The sequence below is a fragment of the Lissotriton vulgaris genome, chromosome 8, assembly GCF_964263255.1.
Source record: "Lissotriton vulgaris chromosome 8, aLisVul1.2, whole genome shotgun sequence".
NCBI lineage: Eukaryota > Metazoa > Chordata > Amphibia > Caudata > Salamandridae > Lissotriton > Lissotriton vulgaris.
In genome coordinates this window covers 730,854,795-730,881,983 of record NC_141696.1, presented here as the reverse complement: position 1 = coordinate 730,881,983, position 27,189 = coordinate 730,854,795, and the positions used below count along the sequence as shown (strand labels likewise).

The 27,189-nt window shown below is 48.3% G+C and overlaps 2 protein-coding genes across 2 annotated transcripts in view; one reads left to right on the top strand and one right to left on the bottom strand.

Annotated features, from left to right (window-relative positions):
- Window positions 1-27,189, top strand: part of CFAP47 (cilia and flagella associated protein 47) — a 2,734,468-nt gene that overhangs the window by 907,774 nt on the left and 1,799,505 nt on the right. The window lies entirely within an intron of this gene.
- On the bottom strand, window positions 23,476-25,506 carry LOC147697931 (zygote arrest protein 1.L-like). Its single transcript, XM_086933590.1, is given in 5 exon segments — window positions 23,476-23,532; window positions 24,500-24,888; window positions 24,891-24,933; window positions 25,154-25,362; window positions 25,461-25,506. Coding segments are annotated over 5 exon segments (744 nt in total).

Genomic DNA, 27,189 nt, shown 5'->3' with positions numbered 1-27,189 from the left:
ATTCTGGGCTCCTCACGGTACTTTTCTCTACCCTGATGATCAATCCAGGATTTCCCCAGCGGTCTGCGGGTCTCCCTGCGCGGCGGTGCGCGACTAACGGGGGGAGAGAGCGGGGGCCCTGGGAGCGCTCCGCACGCAGCTCCGAGGGCTGGGCGAGGCAGCGGGAAGGAAACAGTACCTTGCGGGAGAGTTGGTGGGGCGCAGGTCAATGCGGCAGTCCGCGTCGCGTTGTCTTCCGTCCGGTGCTTGGAGCGAGCGGCGGCTCGGCTCTGGCTCGTGAGTTGACATTGCGGCGCGGGCCGGGTTGCACTGGGCAAGCGCCTCGGGATTTCCTGATCAGGAGGGCACACTCAGGGGACAGCGCTCCTCGGCGCAGGCCTCTAGTAATCCAGGCGACGTTCAGGCACCCCACGCAACAGCTGTTTCTCGGACAGCGGCGGCGCGTTCAGGGGCACAAGACACTAAGGGGGCAAGCAGGCACCGGGCGCCACCTCTCTTCACGTTGCGAGCTGCAGCTCGGGGTCAGTCACGGTGCTCGGATCAGCTGGGCTGATCTTTACGATGCTTCTGGGCCAGGCAGGCGGCAGTCACTTTGTTTAGAGGGAGGGCAGCTCCCAAAGTGTTGCTGAGGTGCGCGATGATCACAGCGCGCTCCGCTTTTCCTGGGGAGGCTTGCAGAGGGGAGACAGCGTCTTGCAGTGGTTCCTCTGTCAGGGGGTAGCGCCCACTGGTCCTGGGGCGCTGGTCAGGGGTCAAGTTCACAGGCTAGCCCTTGGAGATCTCTCAGCAGAGTTTGGCACAAAGTTTACAAAGCAAAAGTCTTCTTGTAGTCTCTTCTTTTCCTCTCCTTCTGCAGCAAGGCACCAGACACAGGCCAGAGACAGCACTCCTCCTTGTCCTTCCAGGTCCTTCTCTTCGGGTAGAGTTTCTTCTGTAGCACAAACAGGATCTAATTTACAAGGAGCAGGGCTCCTTCTTTTATACCCAGTTTCTTTTGTTCTTACAGGCCAGGGGGGCCTTTGCATAGCCACTTTCAGTCTCTGAGTACTCTGTTGGGTGCAATCTGGCTTCTGCTTTCAGTGTGAGGGGCAGGCACATCAGACGCTCCACAGGAGGTGGAGCCAGCATTGTGTGGACAGGGGCAGCCAGAAGTACCTTGTTGATGGGGCTTCGCCCTTCCTGGGCCAGGTGCCGGCTGAGTCATCAGTCGCTCCCCAGGAGGGTGGAGCCAGCATTGTGGTGGCAGAGCACAGCTAGATTCAGAGTCAAGGGGCACTCCTACCTCCCACTAAGGTGTAATCTTTGCATTCACCACCTGTCATCCCCCAGCCCTGTCACTCACACATCCCAGACAGTCAGATACACATACCAGCAGGGGCGGGCTGAAATGGTTAGGCAAGCAAATGCTAACTTTCTAAAAGTAGCATTTGCAAACCCTGGATATTAAAATAAACTTTACTAAAAGAAATATTTTATTATTCTGAGTTCAGGCATACTAAACATGACTCTCTACCATGCTCCCTGAGCCTGCTGGGATTATAGAGTGTAATAATTCCAGCAGCCCATTCTGGCCTAAAGGGAGCAGGTAGTCTTGCAATAGTGAAAAACAAATTTGGTTGTAATTCACTATTAGGACATGCCACACACATCAGGGCTTGTCCTACCTTACACTTACAATGCACCCTGCCCTCAGGCCTACCATAGGGGTGACTAATATGAAGTTAAGGGAAGGTTTAGGGGCTGGCAAGTGGGTGCACTTGCCCAGCCAGAATGACAGTACCAGACTGCACGCAGGTTCTGCAATGGCAGACCCTAGACACATTTTAAGGCTGCTTCTGTGGGTGGCGCAACCAGCGCTGCAGGCCCACTAGCAGTATTGGCATTTACAAGCCCTGGCACTCCTGGTGCACTTTACTAGGGACTAACAGTAAATCCAATGAACCAATCATGGACATCAATCACATGTACACTTTTTCAGTAGGGAGAGCATATGCACTTTAGCACTGGTCAGCAGTGGTAAAGTGCCCAGAGTCATTAAACCAAACAAAATAGGTCAGAGAGAGTATTGGAGGAAGGCAAAAAGTTTAGGGATGACCCTGCCAAGAGGCCCAGGTCCAACACAACCCCCTTCCAGCCAAAACGCAGGGTAGACCAATCACCACTGTGATGGGCTTCCCTGCTTGGGGCGATAGAACATGGACCTGGCCCGCAACAGCAGGGGCACATTCCAGTTCTACGCCAATCAGAACCTATTTTAAATCCTCTGTACATACTCTCAGGGTCCACCCAGCTACTCCATGGGGCACCCTTCTCTTCCTCTGTGGACACCACCTGTGCAGCCTCTAACCTTAACTTGCTCACAGGTGTGTCCCAACAGACAGTCATCAAATCACAGTGGCCACTGACAGTAGTCAGGGCTGAGACCCAGGCCTCATGCCTCTCAGGGCTCCCAAACCTCTGTGGCCTCAGAGAGTGGGGGCAGTAGCCCCAGGTGCTTGGCACCCTTTGTCCACTCTCCCTCCTGTCAGGTCAGGTATGTCATCCTGGCACTGACCCACCAGCCCCAGGCCTGTACCTGGCGGCTGGACCAAACACTGGGGTGGGCTCTCCCACTCCCGGTCCTCCTCCTTGGGGCTCTGTACCCTCCCACCTGGAGTGGTACCCCCTTCCAGAATTGTCAGGGCACCTGTGGCAGGTGACCTGCACAATTCGCCCACCAGTTCAGGGGTGCTATCCTGCAACTGGGGCACCAGGTCAGGGGGGACACTTTGCACCTGGCCCTTAAACCTAGAGTCTAGACCCTCTAGTTGAACCGGGGTCAGAGGCGAGGACTTCCTCCCTCTGCACCCCCTTCCAGAGTACTGCCCACTCCCAACTGGAGTGTTACCCCTAGAAGTGACATGGGTCAGGACACTGATTACAGTGGCCCCGCCCGCCAGGTCAGACAACACCTGAACCTGGCTCTCCAACTCAGGGACCCAACCCTGCAGTTGAACACTTGCCTGGCGCACCAGGACTTCCCGGGGAGCACGCATGCCCCCCCTGAGGGTGGCACATAGCTCAGGTGCCGTGCGACAGTCTGCCTGGCGCAGATCTCCCAACCCCTGTCCATCTGACAGTGCGGGAAGATCCCCCAGGACAGAAGTGGTGTCCCCATGGTCATTCACTGGGGACGCAGCCCTGCTGGCTGGCCCCTGACCCACTGGTTCTTCCACTGGTGACTCTTTCCCCCTCTCGCCCTTCCTTCTGGACTTCTGCACCCTCCCATCTGGAGTGGTACTGCCAGACACCAGAACTACTGGAGCTCTGTTTACAGAGCCTCCACGTTCTCTAGCCACTGGGGGATCCCCCTCAGCGGGTGACTCATCCGGACAGCCTAGGCTCCCCACCTGGTGTTTCCTTAAAGAACCATCCAGGCTCTGAGACTGAGGTTGGGCACTACCGGGACAAAACCCATTCGCACTCCTTCCCCTCAAGGACAGGACGTGAGGCCCTACACCCCTCTCACTACTACAGGACCTAGCTGGGCTACTCTGCGCCACTTCCACCACTCTGGGCTGGAAGATACCTGAGCCACTCCCCACCGGATCACACCCCAATGCCTCTCCAGACCCTCTGGAATCCACCACAAGGTCTGCCTCCAATGTGAGCTCCCTGGGGTCAGAGAACTCACTCTCAAACAGGTGTTGGCGTAGCTCTGGAAAACTGGGACTTAAAGTATGCTCTCCCACAATTGGATTACACAGCCCCCTAGCAGGGTTAACCAAACTCTCCTTCACCTCACCATCCAGCGCCTCACACACATACTCCACACCATCCTTCTGAGACTGGCCAGACAGTAGCGGACTGTCTCTGTCACACAACCCACACTCTTCTGGGCGGTCCTTACACTCACCCACCAGGACCTCAACCATGGGGGAATCCCTCCCACCGCTAGGACCATGAACTCCTACGCCAGCCACCCTATTCCCTTCAGGGACGCTGCGTACTACTGGAGCTACCTCATGCCCTTGAACCTCCTGATGTAAGTTAACCCCCTCCAAGTCAGGTGCCATATCTCTAGGTGCGCGCCCTATGCTGTCAGCACTAGATACCTTAATGTTGCTGCCACCATCTGAGCTGGACTCCACCTCCAACTCAGCAAAGCTCAATCTCTGAGCTACACATATTTCTTGTTGCTGGGCTGAAGCCCTCTTGGCCTCAAGCCCCTCGAGCTCCAAGTCAAGTTTCCTCATTCTTAAGTCATGTGCAAGCTCCATTCTCATTTCTTCCAGGGCTAACTTCCTAGATTCTAGCTCCAGTTGGCAATTCAATTTCAGCTCCGCCAACTTAATTTCATGTTCTCGGGTGGCCTGTCTGTCCGCCAGCTCCTCTGGTGACAGACCTCGGCCAGAAACACTGCTACCCAATGGGGAGGTTGCACCCCTCCACTCTGGAGTCAGGGGTCCCTCCAGCTGCTGTTCTGCATCCTCAAATTCAAAATCCTTTCCAGGGGCATTCCTTGCCTTGACCCAGGCCCTCAGCGCCTTTTGGAACTGCTCCCTTCTGGAGAGTCCGGTCATGGAAATGTTCAAATTTTTGCAGAAGCTCTTGAGCTGTTCCCCGGTATAGTTTTCTAGTTTCTCCCAATCACAGTCAATAGAAGAAATGGATGGTGCCTTTTCCATTTTCACTGACACAGGCATGACTTCAAAAACACATGGAGATCTCTTCTAGCAAAACATAAATCAAAAAAAGTCTGTGGTTTAGGTTACTGGACTGTAATCACTATGCAATGGTCAGCAGCTAAGGTAAAACACTGCAAATGTAAATTCGCAATCCTCACCGCTGCGTCCAATGTAGGAAGGGGGAGGCTCTAGTAGGCGCAGTGCAGCACTAGCGACAAGCAGGGACTCTCTCTTCCTCGTCAGGGCTGAGGGTTACCTTCCAGACAACCTCTGCTTACCCTCTAGGTAGTGTGGCTTAAGCAGTCGTAGGCTAATCTTTGGGGCACATAGGTTAAACATTTGCAATATCACACCATCACAACCAACCCACCACATAAGGACACCAAACTGTATTTGTAAAAATATATATTCTTTATATAAACTTTAAGCAGGCTTGTAAATACAGTCTTGGTTCAATGCGAAAACGGTTCCAGTGTACTTTCAATTAGTTTGCCACAGTTCTATCTTTAGCAATAATCAATCTTCGGTATTCAGCTTATTTCCCCAGAACGGGGATTCTGGGCTCCTCACGGTACTTTTCTCTACCCTGATGATCAATCCAGGATTTCCCCAGCGGTCCGCGGGTCTCCCTGCGCGGCGGTGCGCGACTGACGGGGGGAGAGAGCGGGGGCCCTGGGAGCACTCCGCACGCAGCTCCGAGGGCTGGGCGAGGCAGCGGGAAGGAAACAGTACCTTGCGGGAGAGTTGGTGGGGCGCAGGTCAATGCGGCAGTCCGCGTCGCGTTGTCTTCCGTCCGGTGCTTGGAGCGAGCGGCGGCTCGGCTCTGGCTCGTGGGTTGACGTTGCGGCGCGGGCCGGGTTGCACTGGGCAAGCGCCTCGGGATTTCCTGATCAGGAGGGCACACTCAGGGGACAGCGCTCCTCGGCGCAGGCCTCTAGTAATCCAGGCGACGTTCAGGCACCCCACGCAACAGCTGTTTCTCGGACAGCGGCGGCACGTTCAGGGGCACAAGACACGAAGGGGGCAAGCAGGCACCGGGCGCCACCTCTCTTCACGTTGCGAGCTGCAGCTCGGGGTCAGTCACGGTGCTCGGATCAGCTGGGCTGATCTTTACGATGCTTCTGGGCCAGGCAGGCGGCAGTCACTTTGTTTAGAGGGAGGGCAGCTCCCAGAGCGTTGCTGAGGAGCGCGATGATCACAGCGCGCTCCGCTTTTCCTGGGGAGGCTTGCAGAGGGGAGACAGCGTCTTGCAGTGGTTCCTCTGTCAGGGGGTAGCGCCCACTGGTCCTGGGGCGCTGGTCAGGGGGCAAGTTCACAGGCAAGCCCTTGGAGATCTCTCAGCAGAGTTTGGCACAAAGTTTACAAAGCAAAAGTCTTCTTGTAGTCTCTTCTTTTCCTCTCCGTCTGCAGCAAGGCACCAGACACAGGCCAGAGACAGCACTCCTCCTTGTCCTTCCAGGTCCTTCTCTTCGGGCAGAGTTTCTTCTGTAGCACAAACAGGATCTAATTTACAAGGAGCAGGGCTCCTTCTTTTATACCCAGTTTCTTTTGTTCTTACAGGCCAGGGGGGCCTTTGCATAGCCACTTTCAGTCTCTGAGTACTCTGTTGGGTGCAATCTGGCTTCTGCTTTCAGTGTGAGGGGCAGGCACATCAGACGCTCCACAGGAGGTGGAGCCAGCATTGTGTGGACAGGGGCAGCCAGAAGTACCTTGTTGATGGGGCTTCGCCCTTCCTGGGCCAGGTGCCGGCTGAGTCATCAGTCGCTCCCCAGGAGGGTGGAGCCAGCATTGTGGTGGCAGAGCACAGCTAGATTCAGAGTCAAGGGGCACTCCTACCTCCCACTAAGGTGTAATCTTTGCATTCACCACCTGTCATCCCCCAGCCCTGTCACTCACACATCCCAGACAGTCAGATACACATACCAGCAGGGGCGGGTTGAAATGGTTAGGCAAGCAAATGCTAACTTTGTAAAAGTAGCATTTGCAAACCCAGGATATTAAAATAAACTTTACTAAAAGAAATATTTTATTATTCTGAGTTCATGCATACTAAACATGACTCTCTACCATGCTCCCTGAGCCTGCGGGGATTATAGAGTGTAATAATTCCAGCAGCCCATTCTGGCCTAAAGGGAGCAGGTAGCCTTGCAATAGTGAAAAACGAATTTGGTTGTAATTCACTATTAGGACATGCCACACACATCAGGGCTTGTCCTACCTTACACTTACAATGCACCCTTCCCTCAGGCCTACCATAGGGGTGACTAATATGAAGTTAAGGGAAGGTTTAGGGGCTGGCAAGTGGGTGCACTTGCCCAGCCAGCATGACAGTACCAGACTGCACGCAGGTTCTGCAATGGCAGACCCTAGACACATTTTAAGGCTGCTTCTGTGGGTGGCGCAACCAGCGCTTCAGGCCCACTAGCAGTATTGGCATTTACAAGCCCTGGCACTCCTGGTGCACTTTACTAGGGACTAACAGTAAATCCAATGAACCAATCATGGACATCAATCACATGTACACTTTTTCAGTAGGGAGAGCATATGCACTTTAGCACTGGTCAGCAGTGGTAAAGTGCCCAGAGTCATTAAACCAAACAAAATAGGTCAGAGAGAGTATTGGAGGAAGGCAAAAAGTTTAGGGATGACCCTACCAAGAGGCCCAGGTCCAACATCCGCACACAAAATAGATGCTGGGGGGAGTAACCAAAGAGGGGCTGAGAGGCAAACGTATCAATGCCGTCACGTTACAGGAACTATTACCAACCTTAATGGGGCCCCTACCCTCTATACAAAAGAATGGTGGCGGACCCACTACAGCCAGAGGTATCAGAGACTTAACACTATCATTCCCCTTTGGTGGGTGTCTATAAGACAAGGAGGAGTTTAGTTGTAGAAAGCTTTCCCTTACTTTGTCAGTGTCATTTGGAATTAAAAACCGGCCCACCTTTTTCTCACACGTCTCTATAAATGTCTGATCAAAACGTCCGTCAGTATATATCCGTCCAAGGGATGAGGGAGGCATAGGACGTACTCTCATTGTCATTGTCGATCCCCTATTCTGCAGTCGAGGGGTCAGAAAGTCTGGCTGCTGAAAGTATTTGACGAGACCTATGAGAGTATACCACCCCACACAACTATTCACAGGTGTCAAAGGAAGCGCTAGAAATCTATCCTTCTTGTAGGCAGCAGAAGGTAGGAGCCCACAGACCCAACAATCCGTGATATTGGTAGTGGCATGAGCAGAGCGTGCATGTATTTTATTATGCGCCCCGGCAACGCCAAAATCTCAGCTTTCGGCTTTTCTCCTGGCTTACGTTCCTTATCCCAGTCCTGTAACTCCTTCCACGTACCACCTAATTCTTCCGAATGATCTGCGCCCTTCACCTGGCGCCAGACATCGACCGGGACCAGAAGCCCGAAAAACAGTTCAACATCAGCTAAAGTCATTACAGTGGAAGACGCAGCTTCCGTCAATTCTTTATAATATGCAGTCGGGTTCTTTCTAGAGTCCGGCAACTGTGCCTTTAAAGCTAATACCTCACTTCTCTTCCATGGTGTATACACCCATTGCTCCTGGAAATGTGCATCTACCCTAATCCTGGTGACAGCCTTCGTGACCGGGTCTACCATCTCGGGTATCTCGGGGTGAAAAATAGGGTGCACTTCACGCATTGGATGTATACCTGGAAAATGGGGCGCACCTGCAGAGGGCAATTCATTTCTATACTGCAACAAAGCACGTAAACTGCGCATCACCTCCTTCACCCCAGTATTCGTTCTGTAGGCTCCGTTCTGTATATCACGTAAAGTCGCCGGAGCCACACCTCCATACCCCTGCTCCCATAGCGATATTAGTACATTTGACATGTGCCACAAAGCGTGCTGTTGCATCAAAGGCTCAAAATCTTTCATTGTGGACCAAATATCTTCAAACGAATAAATGTTATTCCTAGCCCACTGGCATGCCTGGTTGGCCACTATACTTTTCTCATCCAAACCAACCGTAGAGCGCGTAAGCAACTTCCGTACTTGTGAGAGCAGTCCGCTACCTGCGCCTCGACTCTGCGTTGACATCTCCTGACTAGGGGTGGTGCTAGCTGAAACAGTAGGGAGTGCTAAAGAGAATTGGGAGGGGGCAGGTGAAGTGGTCTGGAGCAAAGAAACGAGGGGCGTCGAGAGCGGGGAAGCAGAAATCGCTGCGCCATGTTGGGGTGGGGCACTTGCCGATGGACCCGGAATCTCACTTGTAGAGGCTGGAGCTGGCAGAGAGGGGTACAATGACTGCGGACCATAAGGAGGAGGGGGTCGAGTACTCAAAATATCTTCCATTTCATCCTGTTCGTCCTCTCGTACTACATAACTTTTATTTTCTTTCAACCTGCAAAGCCTATCTGCGCGCTCTAAACGTTGCTCATTCTCATTCTTGGTATGTTCTCTCGCTTTCTGCGCCATTGTCTGCGTAGACTGTTTAAAGGCCGCTTTCTCTTCTCTCAACTTACGTTTCCTGGCTTCCTTTTGCCACACCCTTAAAGAATCAAACATGCTTTGACGGCTACGCCTGGCAAACAACTTGTCCTGCAAATTGTCCAATTTAGCTTCGTCAAAAGAACCCGTCAAAGGCCACTGCAAATCCACATTATCAGCGGTGTACCGGTGCCATAAGGTGCCAAACAAAATCGGGGGCAATCCATGCTTGATATACATATCAAAGCTTGGAGAGCCCTCAGGGGGTGCAGGTTGGCTCTCAGCCAGCCGGGTATCTGAGGGTCGACAACAGCATCCAAAACATTGTAACTTACTGAAACACGGCATCTCTACACTTCTCCACAAACTTCGTTACCTTGAATCACTAGCTCGAGCTTATTCATACATACATATAATTATACGTTAAGAAATCGCACACACACACACACACATATAACAATTCCTCCAAACACGTGTTACCAAATGGGACAAGGCCCGTCGACCAAGTCCTGGGGAACCTGGACCCTACCGCAGACCGAACAGTACACTAACTTTTCTGAGGATGGAGAACACATCCGCTCCCCGTGCGGCACTACGGATCACTGCGCACTTTACCACAGGAGACCCAGGACCCACCTCCACTGAACCACCACACTAGGAGTTCAGGGTGAGTTCCGGAGTCCACCCGTAGTGAGCCACACCTTCACCACAGTACCACCCGGTCGGATGACTACAAACAATATATCCAAATATTCTCCCAACCTCGTCAAGTCTGTCAGAGCGCCTGCTCGCACTCTGAGTTCCCCGGAGCACACTAGCCCCTCAAATCACCGGAGACACCCTAGTCTCCCGAAACACTCCAGTTCCTTAAACAATCACAGGTGGACCACTCACCTTCCGTAGGCGGTACCGACCTCTACCGTTCTCCACCTCCGGCTGCCAGGACCAACACGGTCAGCTTCGAGTTCCGCCTTCTGGACCCCGGCGTAAGATCCGAACCGGGACCTCTCCCGATCAGCAGGGTGGGGCAGCGCTGCGAGAACCAAGCTCGGCATCAGATGGGTACCCGGGCCCACCGTGCCGACCAGCGGGTCCCCGGTCTTCTGCTACCCACCTACGGGTGAGAAAGATCTTTATCGCGGGGTCCCTATTCGGGCGCCATCTGATAAGCGTGGCTCAAATCCACCCGAGTGACTTACCGCACTCACCTATAGTAACTCTGTAAGAAGTCAGCCGGACAGTGGAGAAGAATAAACAGAATATCTTTATTGGCCACAAACTCTCATATGAGAGGGCCCTGTCCGACCATCACGTCAAAGAGTGCGTCGAGAGGACTGACTCTCTTCATCACAGCAGTACATTATAATGCAACACAGTTCATTAGGGTACGCCCCTTCTGAAAAATTACTGAAACCCAGACAGTGGAACAATGTCCTCATACAGTAGGCATCTATCTACACCTGCAAGGGATACATCGCTATCTTTACTCAAGGCCGCGGAGCTAGGCTTCAGCGTCTCTGGGGCATGGGAGGATTACTGATAAAGAGACTTGTTAGTTTCGGCCACAGTAAGCTGAGAAACGAAAACTGCTGTCTTAGTGAAATTCTCTATTCCTACAGGAGGGGCAGATGAGCGAGTGCGACTCGCAGGCACAGAGAGATACACAAAATGGAGGCACACAGGCTAAGCTAAAGAACTAATATCGTCACACTTATAATTGAATAATCATGTAACAAGCGAGAGTAATGCAAACACATGTATATATACGCACTTCATCAGTTAGTCGCATGATGCTAACTCGCATATGAAAATAGGGATGTGTGGAGCATCGAAAAGTGAATTCTATCAGTTCTGCGCCTTCCGGTCACTCAAGCGAATCCTCTGGATCCGGGGGCATGTCGGGCTCTGTTATCCGCAGGACCGCCCACCGCCGAAGGTCGCCAGCGCTGCCGCTCTGAGGTCTCCTCCGCCCCAGAAGTTTTCATGCGGCTGACATTTTAGTTCTGTTAGCATGGAGATTGAGACACTTCTCTTTGGCTCGCTTAATCAAGTTGTTTGAGCAGTTACCGGGCTCATCAGCACCAGTTCACTGTCCCAGGGACCCCTATGTGCTGTAGGGGGCTCTCTGGAGTTTATTGGTAGGCAGCATTTTGCTCTATGGGGTTCACTGGATGGGAGCTTGATTTCCTATGTCCTACCGCATCGGCGATTGCCCACACTCCCCCCATCATACATGGTAAGTATACTGCAAGCCACCTAGGAGTTCTATAAACTTATAAAAAAACTCGACCTTCAGCCTCGTTCGTCTATATGTCTTTGAAACTTCCTGGTGACTTGCAATATCCTTATAATTTATGGCAGGGGTACTTTATCCCATATATAATGAGTTAATAATGTTGCTCCTGCTCACGTTTGCAACAGAAAATCTGTGCCTCCATATTGTTATGTTTATATAGGAAGACGGTGGCACATTCATCATTTGCATTCTCAAATTGTTGGTGGACCATCGTAACCCTACACATGGTAACGTTTTGGGAATTATCTAAAAGAGGAGATTTCGGCTCATCAATAGGCATAGGTTTCTGTGTTCTGTGGATTTAAAGAATAGCGCCATTGTCTTTGCTTTATCTATGAAACATATTGCAATATTGAAATTGCATTAAAGCCGATGAGGTTCGACCTGCAAACCTGGAAGCTTATGCAAATCAGTTTTGACCCTGCTCCTTATGGGAAAAGTCCAGCCTGAACTGCCAAGCCAGGTATGGGGAGCAAAAAAACGATGGATCTAGGCCCAGATCTCTGTACTGTGGTGAATGTTTGACATTGTTCAACATTCTGTCCATCAATTGTTCTTTTTTCTTATTAAACTGATGCACAGTAACCTCATCATCTGTTTTTTTCACTGCACTTTTCATTTTCTTTGAGTAGTGACTGTAGAAGAGCTAATATATTCAGTAGCTGCGAGCCAAGAAAAATACACTTAATATAATAAATATAAATTAAACCAAGCCAGCCTATACTTTTTGGGGATTATAATTAAATGAACTTTCAGAGACATTTCAGCGCTGAATTAATGACTGCAGGCTTTTCTTAATTAAGGATTTTTGGTTTACATCCTGCCAAGCAGTGTGGGAGGTGTATGCTTCAGCCTCTGTAGAAAAGTAGGCAGTATGGGGTGGCAGATGTTGCGCTTCATTGCTGGATGCAACCGCCGTGGCTTTCATTGTGTTGATTTTATGAAGGCCGTGTACACAGCAGGGAACAGCAGGCCCGGTTTTCAGTCTTCACTAAGAGAACCACATTACACTGTTCAGTCACCTGCCAGTGAGATGTGACCACAAAATATTATGGCCAGACACGCTTCAGGTGCTTTCAGTTCTAGGTTGCTATCTAATGTAGTGCTTCTGAATGTTTCAGTTTTTTTCTTCTAATAATTTATAGCTAAATCCAATGAAGAACTCTGGCCAAAAAAATCGCTTCACGCCTAGGTCTCTTTCCATAGTTCATGGGGAGATCCATCATTCTTCAGGGTATTTGCCATCCTTTTACCATTAAACTTGGCTCACGTAGTTGGCAATATTTGTTACAATTTTCCAATCATAGCCCAAGATTTTGTTGTAAAATGAAAGGGGTTTAATGCAACATAAAAATGTGTTTTTTTCTTTTTTTTAAACAATCCAACAACACTCAAACTGTGATGGATATTTTTAGAGGAATACTGCCAAAACTCTAGGATTCACTTCTGATGGCATTTTCATAATTTTTAATTAATCTGCGACACTGTAGAAAGGGGACAATCGTCTACAAATCCGTCCTGAAGTGACCCAAATAGGGCAGTTTTTGAGTATCCATCACATTTTTAGGTTTGCCTTGTCAGCACTGCAGTCTGGTTAAGCTTATGTCACTACTCTTCTGATAAATGTACATAAAATGGTCTCCAGAAGAGTAAACATCTGTCATCCCATGCTAGTGAATATTTTATTTATGATTCTGCTTCCTGGGAAGTGTTTCCATTGCAAAACATCTTGGTGCCTGCTTTGTTTTCACCATGTAGCAGTCACGGTTTGGTGAATGGAGATGCCATCTTGAAAAGTAGGCTTTCTTGTCTAAAAGTAACACATTCTGCATTATTGGATTTTTCTTTGTCTTGTAACAAATATTACATAAGAAAGTATTTTCTTTAAAAAAGAAATAGGCTGCCAAGTACTATCCAGCGTTTAGAAACATTTTGTGATGCACTGGCTCATTCTCCTGCCTGCTTCATATCTCGAAGTCGGTCATGGCTCCCGCAAAGATGTGTGCGTTTGTGGTTTTCCTTCCATGTTGTTTGTTGTATCTGCCGTTGAAGACTTCTTTAACATCGCACATATGTGCCACTGTTGCCGTTCTTCTATGCTGCTGGTTATTTGTGCAATTGTCGTTTTTTTTTAAATGTCACAGGTTATATCTGCACCTGTAGTTTTTTTTTATTTTGCTGTTTGTGTGTCCCATCGTGGCCCTTCTTTATAAAAAAAAAGTACTTTTATAGAAACACTGAATCCTATCTTGGTAATATCCCTAATACCTCATGTATTAAATATTTTTGAAATGATGTCAGATACGTTGCAGTGACATTGTAATACATTTCAGCTGCCCTTTTTTTATCTTGGGACATATAGGTACAGCCTATGCTTTTTCTTCTCACATTTGGCACTGATAATTCTGCTGATAACTCTCAGGGCACCAAGTCTGTGCTAATGCATGCAGATAGCATGTGTAAGTGCTTTTGTTTGCATGCACAATAAAGGCGGACCTGCTGGACTTGCCAAAGCTTGTTTTGTTTTCCGCCTTAATCTCCCTGGATTTAGGGATTTAGTGTGAATGTACAGATGTGTATAGCTTGAACCTCATATCAGAAGACCCAATGTATCCTTTGTAGAGCATACCTGCCAAGGCACAAAATAATGCCACTGTGTGAGGATGGGGTGGGGCCTCGGAGTGGGCGGGGCCTCGTGCCTAGAGCTACCTAAGAGGCACTTTGCCCTTCACCAAGGACCCTCCCCCAAAAATTAAAACAAAGGGTCTTTGATGCCGTTGCCAATATCCGATATGATATTTTCACACTTCCTAATGGACATCGGCTGCTTAATGCCTCCAAAAACGAGCTGAAAATCCACTGTTTACAGTGGTTTTCTTCTTGTTTTTCATGCTACCAGGTGATTTCGGCTCTTCACCGGGTGACAATGTGAAGGGAGACGATATTGTGTGACACGTGGTGGCACCACGTGAGTTGGCAGGTCTAGTAGTGAGGCTCAATGACGCTGTAACATTTTTGTAGTTGCTTGTTATCCTTTTCAGTTTGTATGTGGTCTTATCAGTTGTTTTCACACACCATGGACGTCAGGTCATCAAAATGCACAGGGTCAATAAAGTGAGCTCTTTTGATAATAATGTCATCGCAGTCTTTCTGTTTGCCCCATCCTTAGCCCCTCAACAGCCTCATATTTGCTGCCAGTGAATTACAGCAAGGGCAACTAACGAATTAAATGGTCTTTGAACCCTGTTTACTTTCTTTTCTGGCCGTTATGTTCATGCCCTGTAAGTTGCACTACCAAGAGTTCTGCTTGGTAAGAATCACTGGCTCTGTCCTTTCTTTACATTTTGTTTGTATTTCTGAAACAAACCTGCATGCTTCTGAGATATGAAGCTATGCAACCGAAGAGCAAAAAAAGCACATGACATGAGAATGAAACATGAGCAGTATCTGATCAGGAACAGCAATACACATTTTGCATAATATAGCATTAGAGCCCTCCGTAGTGGGCTCTACCGGCCATTAAAGGCACGCTCCTGCGTTAAGGGCCTTTAACAAGAGAGCAGACCTTTAATGGCCGGTAGAGCCCACTACGGAGGTCTCTAAGGCTATTAGAACATTCAACCCCTAGAGGACACAATGTTCTAATTTGTAATACAAAGGCCTTACGTAGCCCGAGGGGTTTGAAATATCCATGGGCTCTGTGAGTCCTTTGTTCACAGCAAAAGCTGTAAACAAATATTGGAATGTTGATGTTCTTGGCCTCTACCAGGCATTAGAAACCCAGAGCACTCCATTGCCTTCAATGGAGCGCTCAACATTCCAATGTTCTAATAGCAGATATGTACAAAAGTACAATCCGGGGCTGTGGTACTGTTGCTAAGCCTGGAGACTCAGTCTCTTAAGTCCTTCAGAGACCATAAGTGGCATCATCGCATATCTGTCATATGGCCCAGTACCACCCCCGGGGTTTAATCGCAATGATTTCAGTTCAAGTGACCTACAGCGGGTTTATCAAGTATAATTTCAGTGGTTGCCAAATGTCTCTTGGTCTGGACGTCCGGGGCAACAGTTCCACAGATAAGTCCAATTGTCCATTACAGTATGTTAGGGTGGTACACCAGTGCTTGAATTTGAGAGCCTTCCCCCTGCCCCACCTACTAGCCGCCAGTCTCTTTGCCAGCAACAGAGCCAAAGCCACACATTTCTTCTTCAGTGCCACAATTTCTTTAACATTTCCTGGGAAGCCAACCATGGGATCCTGTTGTACCACATTGTCTTATCACAAGGGTCAGCACAGTTGTGACCATCCCCCCAATAGGCATATGCAGTGGGACAAGACCACGCCAGGTGAAGCAACCCAGCTACAGGCATCCTGCACCTCGCTCAGTACTGGTTTGTGTGAAGTTCAAATGTATGCAGTCATTTAGGAATGTAGTGCAGGAGTTGCAAAAATTTGTAATGTATAATTCTGAGTCGACTTCTTGAAGATAGCAGCCCCTTTGTGTACAGCTGTGTTTCCAGACGTCCAACGAGATCTCATTGCCCAGCTCATTTTCCCACCCCACTCTGGTGCCCTGTGGTGTATCACTATCTCGCCCTGCGCAGCCTGGTAGAGTGTTGTGATTAAGTGTTTGTTAGATGTAGCACCTAAAAGCCTATCCAATTTGCCAAAAGCAGTGGGCTCCACAGGAAAGGCCAGAACAGGCCGTCTACAGATGATCCAGAGTCGTGGTAGATGGAGACTTCCACATGAGAGTCAGGAGAGCTCCCGGTACTCCTACGGGCAGAGAAGGTGACCTCATCTGTATAGATCACCTCAATTGGTCAGGCCCCTTACCCGTATTTGAGGTATTGCAAGCTATTCATGGGTGACCTGCAGCAGGGTATGGAAGGTTAGCAGAAGAAGAAGGGGAGTAGGCCAATCCAATACCTAGTTTTTTGGATCAACGCCCCCAAGCTATAATTTGTGCTCACGGCAGTTGATAGGTCTCTATTAGAGCTAGTAGCAGGGATCCCAATGAAGGGGGAGGAGGCACAGGGGACTTACAATCTACCTCAACATCCAAATGAGGAATGGAAGGAGTAGGGTGGGACCAATGTATGAAAAAACATGCCTGGGCACACAGAAAGTGTAATTCCATATCAGGAGCCTCTCCCCTATACCACATCCCTCTGCCCTCAGTTGAATGGCAAGATAAGCGTCCCATTTTATTCTAGATTGTTTCCCCACCTCTGTCAAACATATTAATTGAGTTTTAAGTGCAGAAAAGAACGAAAGCATGAGGGCAATATTCTGGAACAGGTATAGCAGCTTCGGTGGTAGTACCATCTTCACCAACCCTCTGCGTCCCGCTAGAGACAAAGAAAGTGAGATCTATCGCATGACCTGATCTTTGATGGAGTTCAGTGTGGTACCGTAGCTGGCAACATCACCACCTCTTTGTCACAGTGCACCCAGATATTTTATTTCATCCGTACGTCATTGGAGGGAAAAGTCCAGTTGAAATGGTTGAGTGGCAGTCATTAATGGGAATATCTTAGATTCTCTAATTGACATTAATATCTAAGAGAGCCCAAAACTTTAGCTCTTAAAGTTTATTTCATGGATTTTTTAAGTATCTTTTCAGGATATAATATCAATGCAGATTATAGCTTTAGCAATATTTCTGAGGTACTGACTGACTCAGTTAGAAGGACTTTTAAATACTAAATTGGGTCAAACTAAAAAACCTTTCTGACCATGCAGCTTCTTCACCAATCAAATACAAACATTAATTTTGGAATTGCAGAATGTAAAATACTACGTCCCGATGTATGAAGTGCTAATGGTCATTTGAAAATGTATTGTCCTTCCAATTTAAGCTCCATACTGGATATTTTCGACAGAAATTAATTTTATGTACAGTTTTTGTATGTTTCTTAACTAGGGGAATATTGGCTCCAAATCTTTGAGCTAAACAGAGTCATGGAATACACCAGAAATTACATGTGGCTGAAAAACTCCCATCAGACCACCATTATGGCGGAGTATTGTCACGTGGGATACAGATGGTAAATCCAAGTCTTACCCAACCCATCAGGTGATGGTGTAGAGATGGATTCAAGGGTGACCCTCTAGCCACAATGTATTTCAATATGGTGGTGATAGTGTGCAATGTGAAAAAGGTGTAAAATTAAAATTAACTACTGTGACAGAAAATATGTTTAATAGGCAGTGTTTTCACCAAGGATCTCTTAAAAAACACCTACCTTTCTCCCAAATGCTACGAGTAAAACGAATTGTTTCAGATGAACATACATGTGACGTCAGACTGAGAGAAATGCAAAACCGATTTGCTGAAAGAGGCTACCCTCATACCATCCTCAATGAGGCTCTCACACGAGTCACAGCCATTAGCAGACAGGAAAGCCTTTCCAAAAAACCGATGAACACCAACTCACGCATGGTATTAGTATCGAAATATTCTACAATCAGCAAAACCTTCAAAAAATCATCCTCCGACACTGGCCTATTCTCCAAATGGAACCTGACTTCAGGGAATGCTTTCAAAATCCACCACTCTTTGCATACACCCGCAGTAGCAACTTGAAAGAAATCCTTTCCAAAACCACTGACATTCAAAGTGAATATAAAGGAACATTACCATGCAAAAATTGCAACAACTGTAATTGCATCATCAGGGGAAATAGTATACCACATCCCATGAAAGGCTACCCCACTAAACTACAAGTCAATGCCACTTGCGATTCTATGAACTTAATCTACGCCATAAAATGCCCATGCGGTCAACTATACGTAGGCAAAACCGAAAGAAAAGTGAAAACACGCATGAATGAACATAAGTTAAACATTCGTACTAAAAATGAAAAGTCTAATGTAGCTGTACATTTCAACGAACTTCGCCACACCATTGCCCAATTACAGTTCATTGTGCTAGAAACTGTTTCAAAAAAAGAGGGAATTGACATTCGTAAATTTCTCCTTAAACGAGAACTAGAATGGATTTATCGACTCCAGACTCTTAAACCTTACGGACTCAACGATCGAGTTGAATATAGTTGTTATCTGTGAATGTATAACAGTACCTTTATGTGATTTCTTGCATTTGTTCCTACTCTTTTATCCTCGTTTCCTCCATTCCAAGATGGCCGCCACCGCCACACACCCTACCCTTTTTCTATGTTCACTGCTAACTCCCATTTATACACAAACCCCATCCCAGTTCATTTACCCCAGAGCACCAGAACTTCCACCCGCGAGACGCACGTCGTCCCCCGCATGAAGTAAGTAATCACCCTCCACCCTCAAACCCACACTAACGCTCTCGGCGTTCACACCCGTAATGCTACTGTGCACGCCATCGCGGCAGCATGCCTCGATTTAATTCGCGTTTTCACGCTTGTCATGACTGTCTGAACCGCTTCTTAGTTTTTAGAACCTTATCGTTTAGAACCTTATTATTTCACCAACTTAAATCTATTCACCATCTTTCTGACGTATCACCCCCTACATTCCCCCACACACCCCCAGTGCATGCGAATGCTCACCATTCACTCACTTTTTTCGCTAAGCCCTTTACCATGTCTCCAACATTCGTTTTTTTCTTCTTCTTTCAGCGCTCCTTGAAAAAGGACGTTTAGCCCGAAATGCATCGGAGCTATTTGCTAATACCAATGATTGTCTCTGGATTACAAATGAAACTGTATTGATATGAATGCAATATCATGAAAATACAAAAAACATTATCCTAATGGAAATAAAATAACCAATCTTAACACAGTGGAATCATCATTTGTGAACCACCCCGGTGTGCCTCCTTGGGATGTACCCGCATTACTCATGCGAACACCACTTCTCGTGAAGGCTAAAATGACGCCACATAGTGTGAAAATATGACTATGTGAAGGCGTAGTGCAGAGTGGTCGACATGTTTCAGCTTAACGGATAACTATATCCAGCTTTCTTCAGGACCGTGATGTAATACAAACTGCGAATGTCAGTGAAAAAACAACTAGTGAAATAGTGAAACAAGCAAAATATCAAGTCAAAATAGTCCTGCCAGGAACTTGGATCCCCAATGTTGTCTGGTGGAAAAATGAATAAATTATCCTTTCCTGTAAGAAAAATTATACACAAAGTATGTGATATCAACCTGTGTTTCCATTCATCACTCAATGGCAAAAAGAAAAGTACATTCAACATATATTACAAAGATGAACAAAAAGTCTTGTTCACTTATCAGAGGCAATAGTCCTCCTGAATTTAATTTAATAACAGGGTTCCTTGCCTTATCTCTATTCTGGACCGGCATGGGTTTAGACATATGGTCTGAGGGGGAGGTGTCTACTATGAGAGCAACTGGGTACTGTTAAAAATCTTTTGGAAGTTTAGGAAATATATCGCAATTATACAAATGTTGCGATGGAATATATTCTACTATTTCTTCCATCTTTTTAAACAGAGCGGGACCTCATTTTTCCCGAGCGGGTGCCGGGTGAGGTGAGGCGACTTCCCACATAAAGCTGGGTGAGTATAAAACTGAAATATCACCATGACTATTGTCAATTAAAATTCAGGAGGACTATTACCACCATATTGAAATACATTGTGGCTAGAGGGTCACCCTTGAATCCATCTCTACACCATCACCTGATGGGTTGGGTAAGACTTGGATTTACCATCCATATCCCACGTGACGATACTCCGCCATAATGGTGGTCTGATGGGAGTTTTTCAGCCACATGTAATTTCTGGTGTATTCCATGACTCCGTTTAGCTCAAAGATTTAGTACAACACACATTTTTGACCTTGTATCTCCTGTATGTTTTTTGTTATTAATTTGGTTATGAGATATGTAGGTCGATAAACCAACCCACAGACCCCCCTCTACCTCTTCTTTTTCCAGAATATTGGCTCCTACAAATTTAAATACTTAATATTTGTCTTTCAGCGATCTATAATCCCTGTTTGTCAAGTTTTTGGTTGTAGTCACTGGGTCTTTCATACATCATGTGTTCAATTCACAAAACTTTTTTTCTCAGGGAGATGTCATCAACGGGCGGGAAAAAGATGTTATTGTGCAAGCAATCCTTACTTAGATCATGGTTTCAAAAATCAGGGTTTATTTTTCTACCTAGAATTTGATTCTCTGGTAAAATTCCTTGGCAAATGTCTTCCTAAGGGCAGTTCACTGTCAAAAGATGTTCACAACATGTACCTTGTTAACTGCATGTAATGATAGATTCTTTTTTCAGGTATTTTGCTCAATATTTTATTGACATTATGTAAATGTTCGACCAAGAAGTGTAGAAATATGGGCAACTCTCCAATTATATACCATCCAAATTGAAATTTACACCTGATGGTTAAAGAGCAAAATCTGTAATCCCCAGAGAGACTGAGATTACCAGACGATATTAAACAAAATGCCTCTGTGCCCATCTTGTGTTATAGTTTGTTTTCCATGCAAGCTGAATCAGGACAGCCACCTCTTCTAACTCGACTCTTTGGCAGTCCAGAATGCCCCATGTCTGGTATACTCACATGGAATGGGTAAAACCAAATTGTCTTCATTTGATCGAGCATGAAATGTGCAAATGTATTTAATCCAGGTGATAGAGTGGTACTCTTTTCAATACAGTGTTTCAAAGACTCCTTTTAAATGGGCAATCTAATATTCAAAATCAGAATTAGTTATGGCAAGGACGAATTAATTTTCTTTTCTGAAGTAACTCACCCAAATGAGTACGACGTACATTGCTTGGGTGATTTCACCAGATTTTATTCAGACTAAGTTCTCCAATAGTTACGCAACAGATCCTTTAACAAGGAGTTTCAGAAGAATGCTACAAACAGCCTGGTTCTGAAAGCAGAGATTTAGGAGGAAGACATTGGAAGTTCAATGATCCATTCTCTGAATTGTCCATGCACAAAACGGAATGAAACTGAAGTTCAGCCCACTTTCTGTCAGGTACAGAATTGTTATTAAATGGCCAATTGACTTCCTGATAAGCATCATTACACTGAGGCCAGGTCAGTTGTTCCCTGTCACCTTTCGACCTCCCACCCACTCTTTGAACCTGTGATGAAAAGAGGTACAGTGATGGGCCAAGGAACAGTTCATGAGCAAGGAAGAGGAGACACCGTAGCAGGAACAAGTAAGGAAAGAAAAGATCGGGAACCTGGTTGGTGTTGGACCTCCAGCAGCATATCAAAATCTTTCTGATATGCCAGGGGGTGGCCTGTCTTTGGAGTGAGGCTCGACCTAAAAAAGTAAGGACTGCTAAGGAGGATCAAAACATAGGATTTTATTTTTGTTTCTCTTAGCACATTAGCCTGTTGCTGTCTCCTGGCTTTTTTTTCCATTTATATCCGCTGTCTTTCTCAATTGAAGGCAACCTTACGCATCAGAGGACATTGTATGACACTATATTAGATGTTTCCAAAGAACATTCTGGAATACATTGTTTTAAAACTTTCATAGGACTTTGTCAACTTGTATTGATTATATATTTCTTACCTCTTTTTACGTGTACTCTTTCCAACTGGCTGGTTTTCTGTTTGCGGAGCAAGAGGAAAGAAACAAGTAGTAGCAAAGCCAAAAGGTCTCACGCACGCTAGATCTATTGGCTTTGTCAATGTTTTTTCAACCGTTTCATACAGTGGTGCGACTGCTGTGCAGCATGGTTGAAAGTAGATTTTTTTTAATTGTGCTATGATACGGTTGACTCTGGCCGCACCACAGTGCTTAAAAAAAAAAATTCTTTAAACCCTACTGCACATGTACACCGTGCCTAAAAAAAATTGACGAGGATAATGTATCCCACACAGCTGAAATTTATTGGCTTTGCCAATGATTGTTGCTCCTTGCCAATTGTCTTTTAAGGAGACACTTGGCAGCGTCCATATACACTTTTCAGGGTGGCACAGTACCTTTCTTCGGACATTCTAAAAGGAGACTCACAAGGCTGTTCAACTGGCAAGTCTTTGACAGAAGTCCTACTACTGCCTGCTTCTAAGTGGTCCCTTTAAATGATATGTCCAAGATCAGATACTGTAATGCCGCGAGAATGCAGAGCCATGTTTTTTTTTATGTGCTTTATAGGATCTGTAATGCCGAAATAAAGTAATCTCAGAAGTCGGAAGCTAATCGTATTTCACTTTCTTAATTGATGGGTCAAAATATAGATAAACAGGAATCGCTCTACAGGTTTCTATTAATTTAATTGGGTGGTTTGTAACACACTACATTCCACTTTAAAAGAGGCCATGTAGCACTTAAAATGTATGTCTATAAGTATGTGACTCTAGAAATCCGCTCACCTTTGAGCGCACCATAACAGGGTAGATTAGACTTTCCCTCCCACCAAAGTTTTAAATGAATTCTAGATTCACTGCCACAAACCCCTCCCGCCCCATGACGACGTTGATGATTCACTCGCGTGGGTTAAAATAATTATTGCGAAATGTCGATATCATCATGTTCATATCAAAAACGTAACTTTTCAAACAGAAGGAATCGTGCCCATGAATTATTCCGAAAATGCGTAATAAGATCTACTTAAAACTCTACAGAGCCATGCCTACATCCCGGGCGGTGGATCCGTGTGCCCATGCTTGGCAAAGAAATGAAGACACGTGCATGGAATTAATTACTCAGATATCGAACTATTAGGAATATTTGTCAAAATCATCAGGATGTTTACCATAAAAGTACAACACTGATGCGCACCGCTATTCTACCAGTATATTGACATTCATTTCCGTAATCAATTTTTACAATGTTCATACTGTGGTTGCTTCCACGTTTGCACTGCATGCAAAACTGTGACTTTCTGGTGAACAGGGTCATGTGCAAAGTCACAGAACGGGCACTAGTGCACGCAAAGTAACTAAGTGCAAAGAAGCGTGAATCTGTTTCCACTGTCGAGTCCAACGTGCAAAAGCGAAAACAAGCCACAGCATGACCAAATCAACCAGCACAGCGCGGACCTCATTAGCTCCTGTGGTTCATTACCTTGCAGTCTTAATCAGCGCTCTGCAATTAGTCAATTTCCGCGTCAATTCCAAACCACTGAAGTGGGCTGCTCTGCTCCAGACCCTACACAAACACACGAGTGTCAGTGTTTTTTCAGCTCATTGCACGAAGCCATCTGACCCACACATGATCCGCTGCGTCTCTTGCCCTGGAGGCACGCTTCCGGCAGAAACTCAACGTCCCCACAAAAACACTATAGCCAGGCACTATAGCTCTTTGCAAAGAAAACAAGCATTGGCATAGCCAATAGGTCTCACTTTTGGGACCTTATAAGTATTTAACCCCTTCGCTGCGGCGGCTATTCCACCGCAGCGCTAAGGGGAGGCGGGGCCGCGCGGCGGTCCCGTGCTCGTGACGGAACCGCTCCGTCACGGCCCGCAGGTGAGCTATGTTTGTGACGGAACGGTTCTGTCACGGCCCAGCCCGCTCTTCAGAACGTCAGCACAGGCGCGGAATTCACGCCGCGCAGGCGCGGTGAGCGGCCCGCGCGGAACCGTTCCGTCACCAGCACAGCCCACCGCGGCTCCTGACGGAACGGTTCCATCACGAGCATGGGAGGGGTTAAATATGCTGCACAATATCCTTGGTGCAACATCAACTGTTGCTTGGCTAAACACTTATAATGTCCCAAAGGCGAGACCTGTTGGCTATGCCAATGCTGGTTTCCCTGGCAGCCAAGTACTTTAAGCCGCAGGTCCCTAAAGTAATCAAAACGACCAAGTATCAGAACGCCAAAGAAAAAAACATTGTGAAAGTTTTTCCAGCATGGGCCTGGGAAACTGAGCGGCTGCTGGTAGACAAGCAACGGCTGGTTATTGGGAGCGATGGACTGGCGAGGGGAGTCCAGCAACGCAGTGGGGCAAATGGGTGCCCCCAAAGGCGGTGAGGGTGAGAGGAGCAAGAGTGATGGGTCGAGGGCTGTCACGGAGTGGATACTGCATGCGGGTAGGCCATAAGGTGGTACGACGTACAATTCCACCCGCCCACGCCTCCCCCCAAAAAAATGACAGGACCCTTGCCTGCTCCTCACCTGGAAATGCAATCTGCCCTTGTCGGGGGAGGCGGTGGTTTCCTGCTTCCCGGGCTCAATTGTTGCATCCCCTTCGGCTTTCTGTTCTCGCTTCTCTTCCTCCAAGTTAGCCTCCTCCTGCCGGTCTGCGCTGCTTCCCTCCTCTGGGCTACCCTTCTCCTCTGCGGGCCACTCCCCCGAACTCTCCCCGCTCTCGCGTTTCCCCTCACCGCCGTCCTTGGCCTCCGCGCCCTCTTCCGTGAACGTGGTCAGTCTGCGGGAAGCGACGGGCGAGTACACTGCGATGGTCCGGGGGAAGCGTATGGTCTTGGGGGGCGAGGAGGCCGGAGTCCCATCGGGCTCTTGCAGAGCCTTTCTCCACACGCCCCACTTCCTACGGGACAGAGTGCGGGCCCCAGCGAGCACTACACCGAGGAGTCCTGCCGGGGGTTCACCTGCACCCCGACATCCCAGGTGTTAGCCTTGCGCAGGCGCTGGGTCAGGTTGGGGTTCACCTGGGACAGGATGGCCTTGAGCTGCGCTCACTGGTAGTTGTGAAAGTACTCTCCGGTGTCCGCATAGGAGGCGAGATAACCCCGCTGCCTCCAGCCACCGCCCTTGCCTTAGGGGTTCAGATACCTATAGTTGTATCGAGGAGTCCTGCCGGGGGTTCACCTGCACCCCGACATCCCGGGTGTTAGCCTTGCGCAGGCGCGGGGTCAGGTTGGGGTTCACCTGGGACAGGATGGCCTTGAGCTGCGCTCGCTGGTAGTTGTGGAAGTACTCTCCGGTGTCCGCATAGGAGGCGAGGTAACCCCGCTGCCTCCAGCCACCGCCCTTGCCTTTGGGGTTCAGATACCTATAGTTGTATCGAGGAGTCCTGCCGGGGGTTCACCTGCACCCCGACATCCCTGGTGTTAGCCTTGCGCAGGCGCGGGGTCAGGTTGGGGTACACCTGGGACAGGATGGCCTTGAGCTGCACTCGAGTACATGTAGCTGTCCATAGCATCATCCGATATCGTAGCCATAGTGTTTGGCTCTGAGGCCTAATTAAATAAGGGCGGCAGTTGAAGTCTGCAAATGGCTCACTTAAGACATGAAATTGGCGTTTTACAACCCCACCTGCAGAGACAGACCCCAGACTCACCATAAGCACATAGCAGAGCTTAGAGTGAATAACAGACTTGCTTTAGCCCAAATCTATATTTCTAGCCTGAAAAATTTCTCGCTTAGCTGGACCAGTGCGCCTTAATGCAAGTAGTGCAGTGCTTATTTTAACTTGTCGCTGGAGGCAACTTTGTCTCGTGAAATTTTATCTTGCTATACACTTTTCCCTTAGGGTTTCTAGTGGCTCTGCAACGCACCTAATTGATCAATCAATCAATCAATCAATCAATCAATGACATTTATAAAGCGCACTACATACCCGTAGGGTCTCAAGGCGCTGGGGGTGGGGGGGGGGGGGGTGCCGCTACTGCTCGAACAGCCAGGTCTTCAGCTTCTTCCTGAAGGAGAGGTGGTCTTGGGTCAGGCGCAGGTCGGTCGGGAGGGAGTTCCAGGTCTTGGCGGCCAGGTAGGAGAAGGACCTTCCTCCTGTAGTCGCTCTTCGGATGCGGGGGACGGCGGCGAGGGCGTGGTTGGCTGATCGGAGGTGGCGTTTGGGAGCGTAGAAGTTGATTCGGCTGTTGAGGTAGCTCGGGCCTTGGTCGTGTAGGGCTTTGTGTGCGTGGGTGAGGAGGCTGAAGGTGATTCTTTTGTTGACGGGGAGCCAGTGAAGGTCTTTCACGTGTCCGGAGATGTGGCTGGTTCGTGGGATGTCGAGGATGAGTCTGGCTGAGGCGTTCTGGATCCGCTGGAGTCTCTTCTGGAGCTTGGCGGTGGTACCGGCGTAGAGGGCGTTGCCGTAGTTCAGTCGGCTAGTGACGAGGGCCTGGGTGACGGTCTTCCTGGTCTCGGTGGGGATCCACCAGAAGATCTTCCGTAGCATGCGTAGGATGTTGAAGCACGCCGAGGAAACGTTGTTGACTTGCCTGGTCATGGAGAGGGAGGAGTCCAGGATGAAGCCCAGGTTGCGTGCATGGTCTGTCGGTTTGGGTGCGGTGCCCAGGGCGGGAGGCCACCAGGAGTCGTCCCAGGCGGAGGGTGAGGGGCCCAGGATGAGGACCTCCGTCTTGTCCGAGTTCAGTTTCAGGCGGCTGGTCGTCATCCACTCGGCTACCTCTTTCATCCCTTCGTGCAGGTTGGCTCTGGGGGTGGCGGGGTCGTTGGTCAGGGAGAGGATCAGCTGGGTGTCGTCGGCGTAGGAGATTATGTTGAGGTTGTGTTGGCGTGCGATGGCCGCGAGGGGGCTCATGTAGACGTTGAAGAGGGTGGGGCTCAGAGAGGATCCTTGAGGGACGCCGCAGATGACTTTGGTGGCTTTTGACTTGTACGGTGGTAGGCGGACTCTCTGTGTTCTTCCGTCGAGGAAGGAGATGACCCATTCCAGCGCCTTGTCCTGGATTCCGACGTTGCTGAGGCGCTGTACTAGGGTGCGGTGGCAGACCGTGTCGAATGCCGCGGAGAGGTCTAGGAGGATGAGGGCCGCTGTTTCTCCGTGGTCCATCAGGGCTCGGATGTCATCGGTGGCGGCGATGAGGGCGGTCTCGGTGCTGTGATTGGCTCGGAAGCCGGACTGTGAGGGGTCGAGGGATCCATTCGACTCGAGGAAG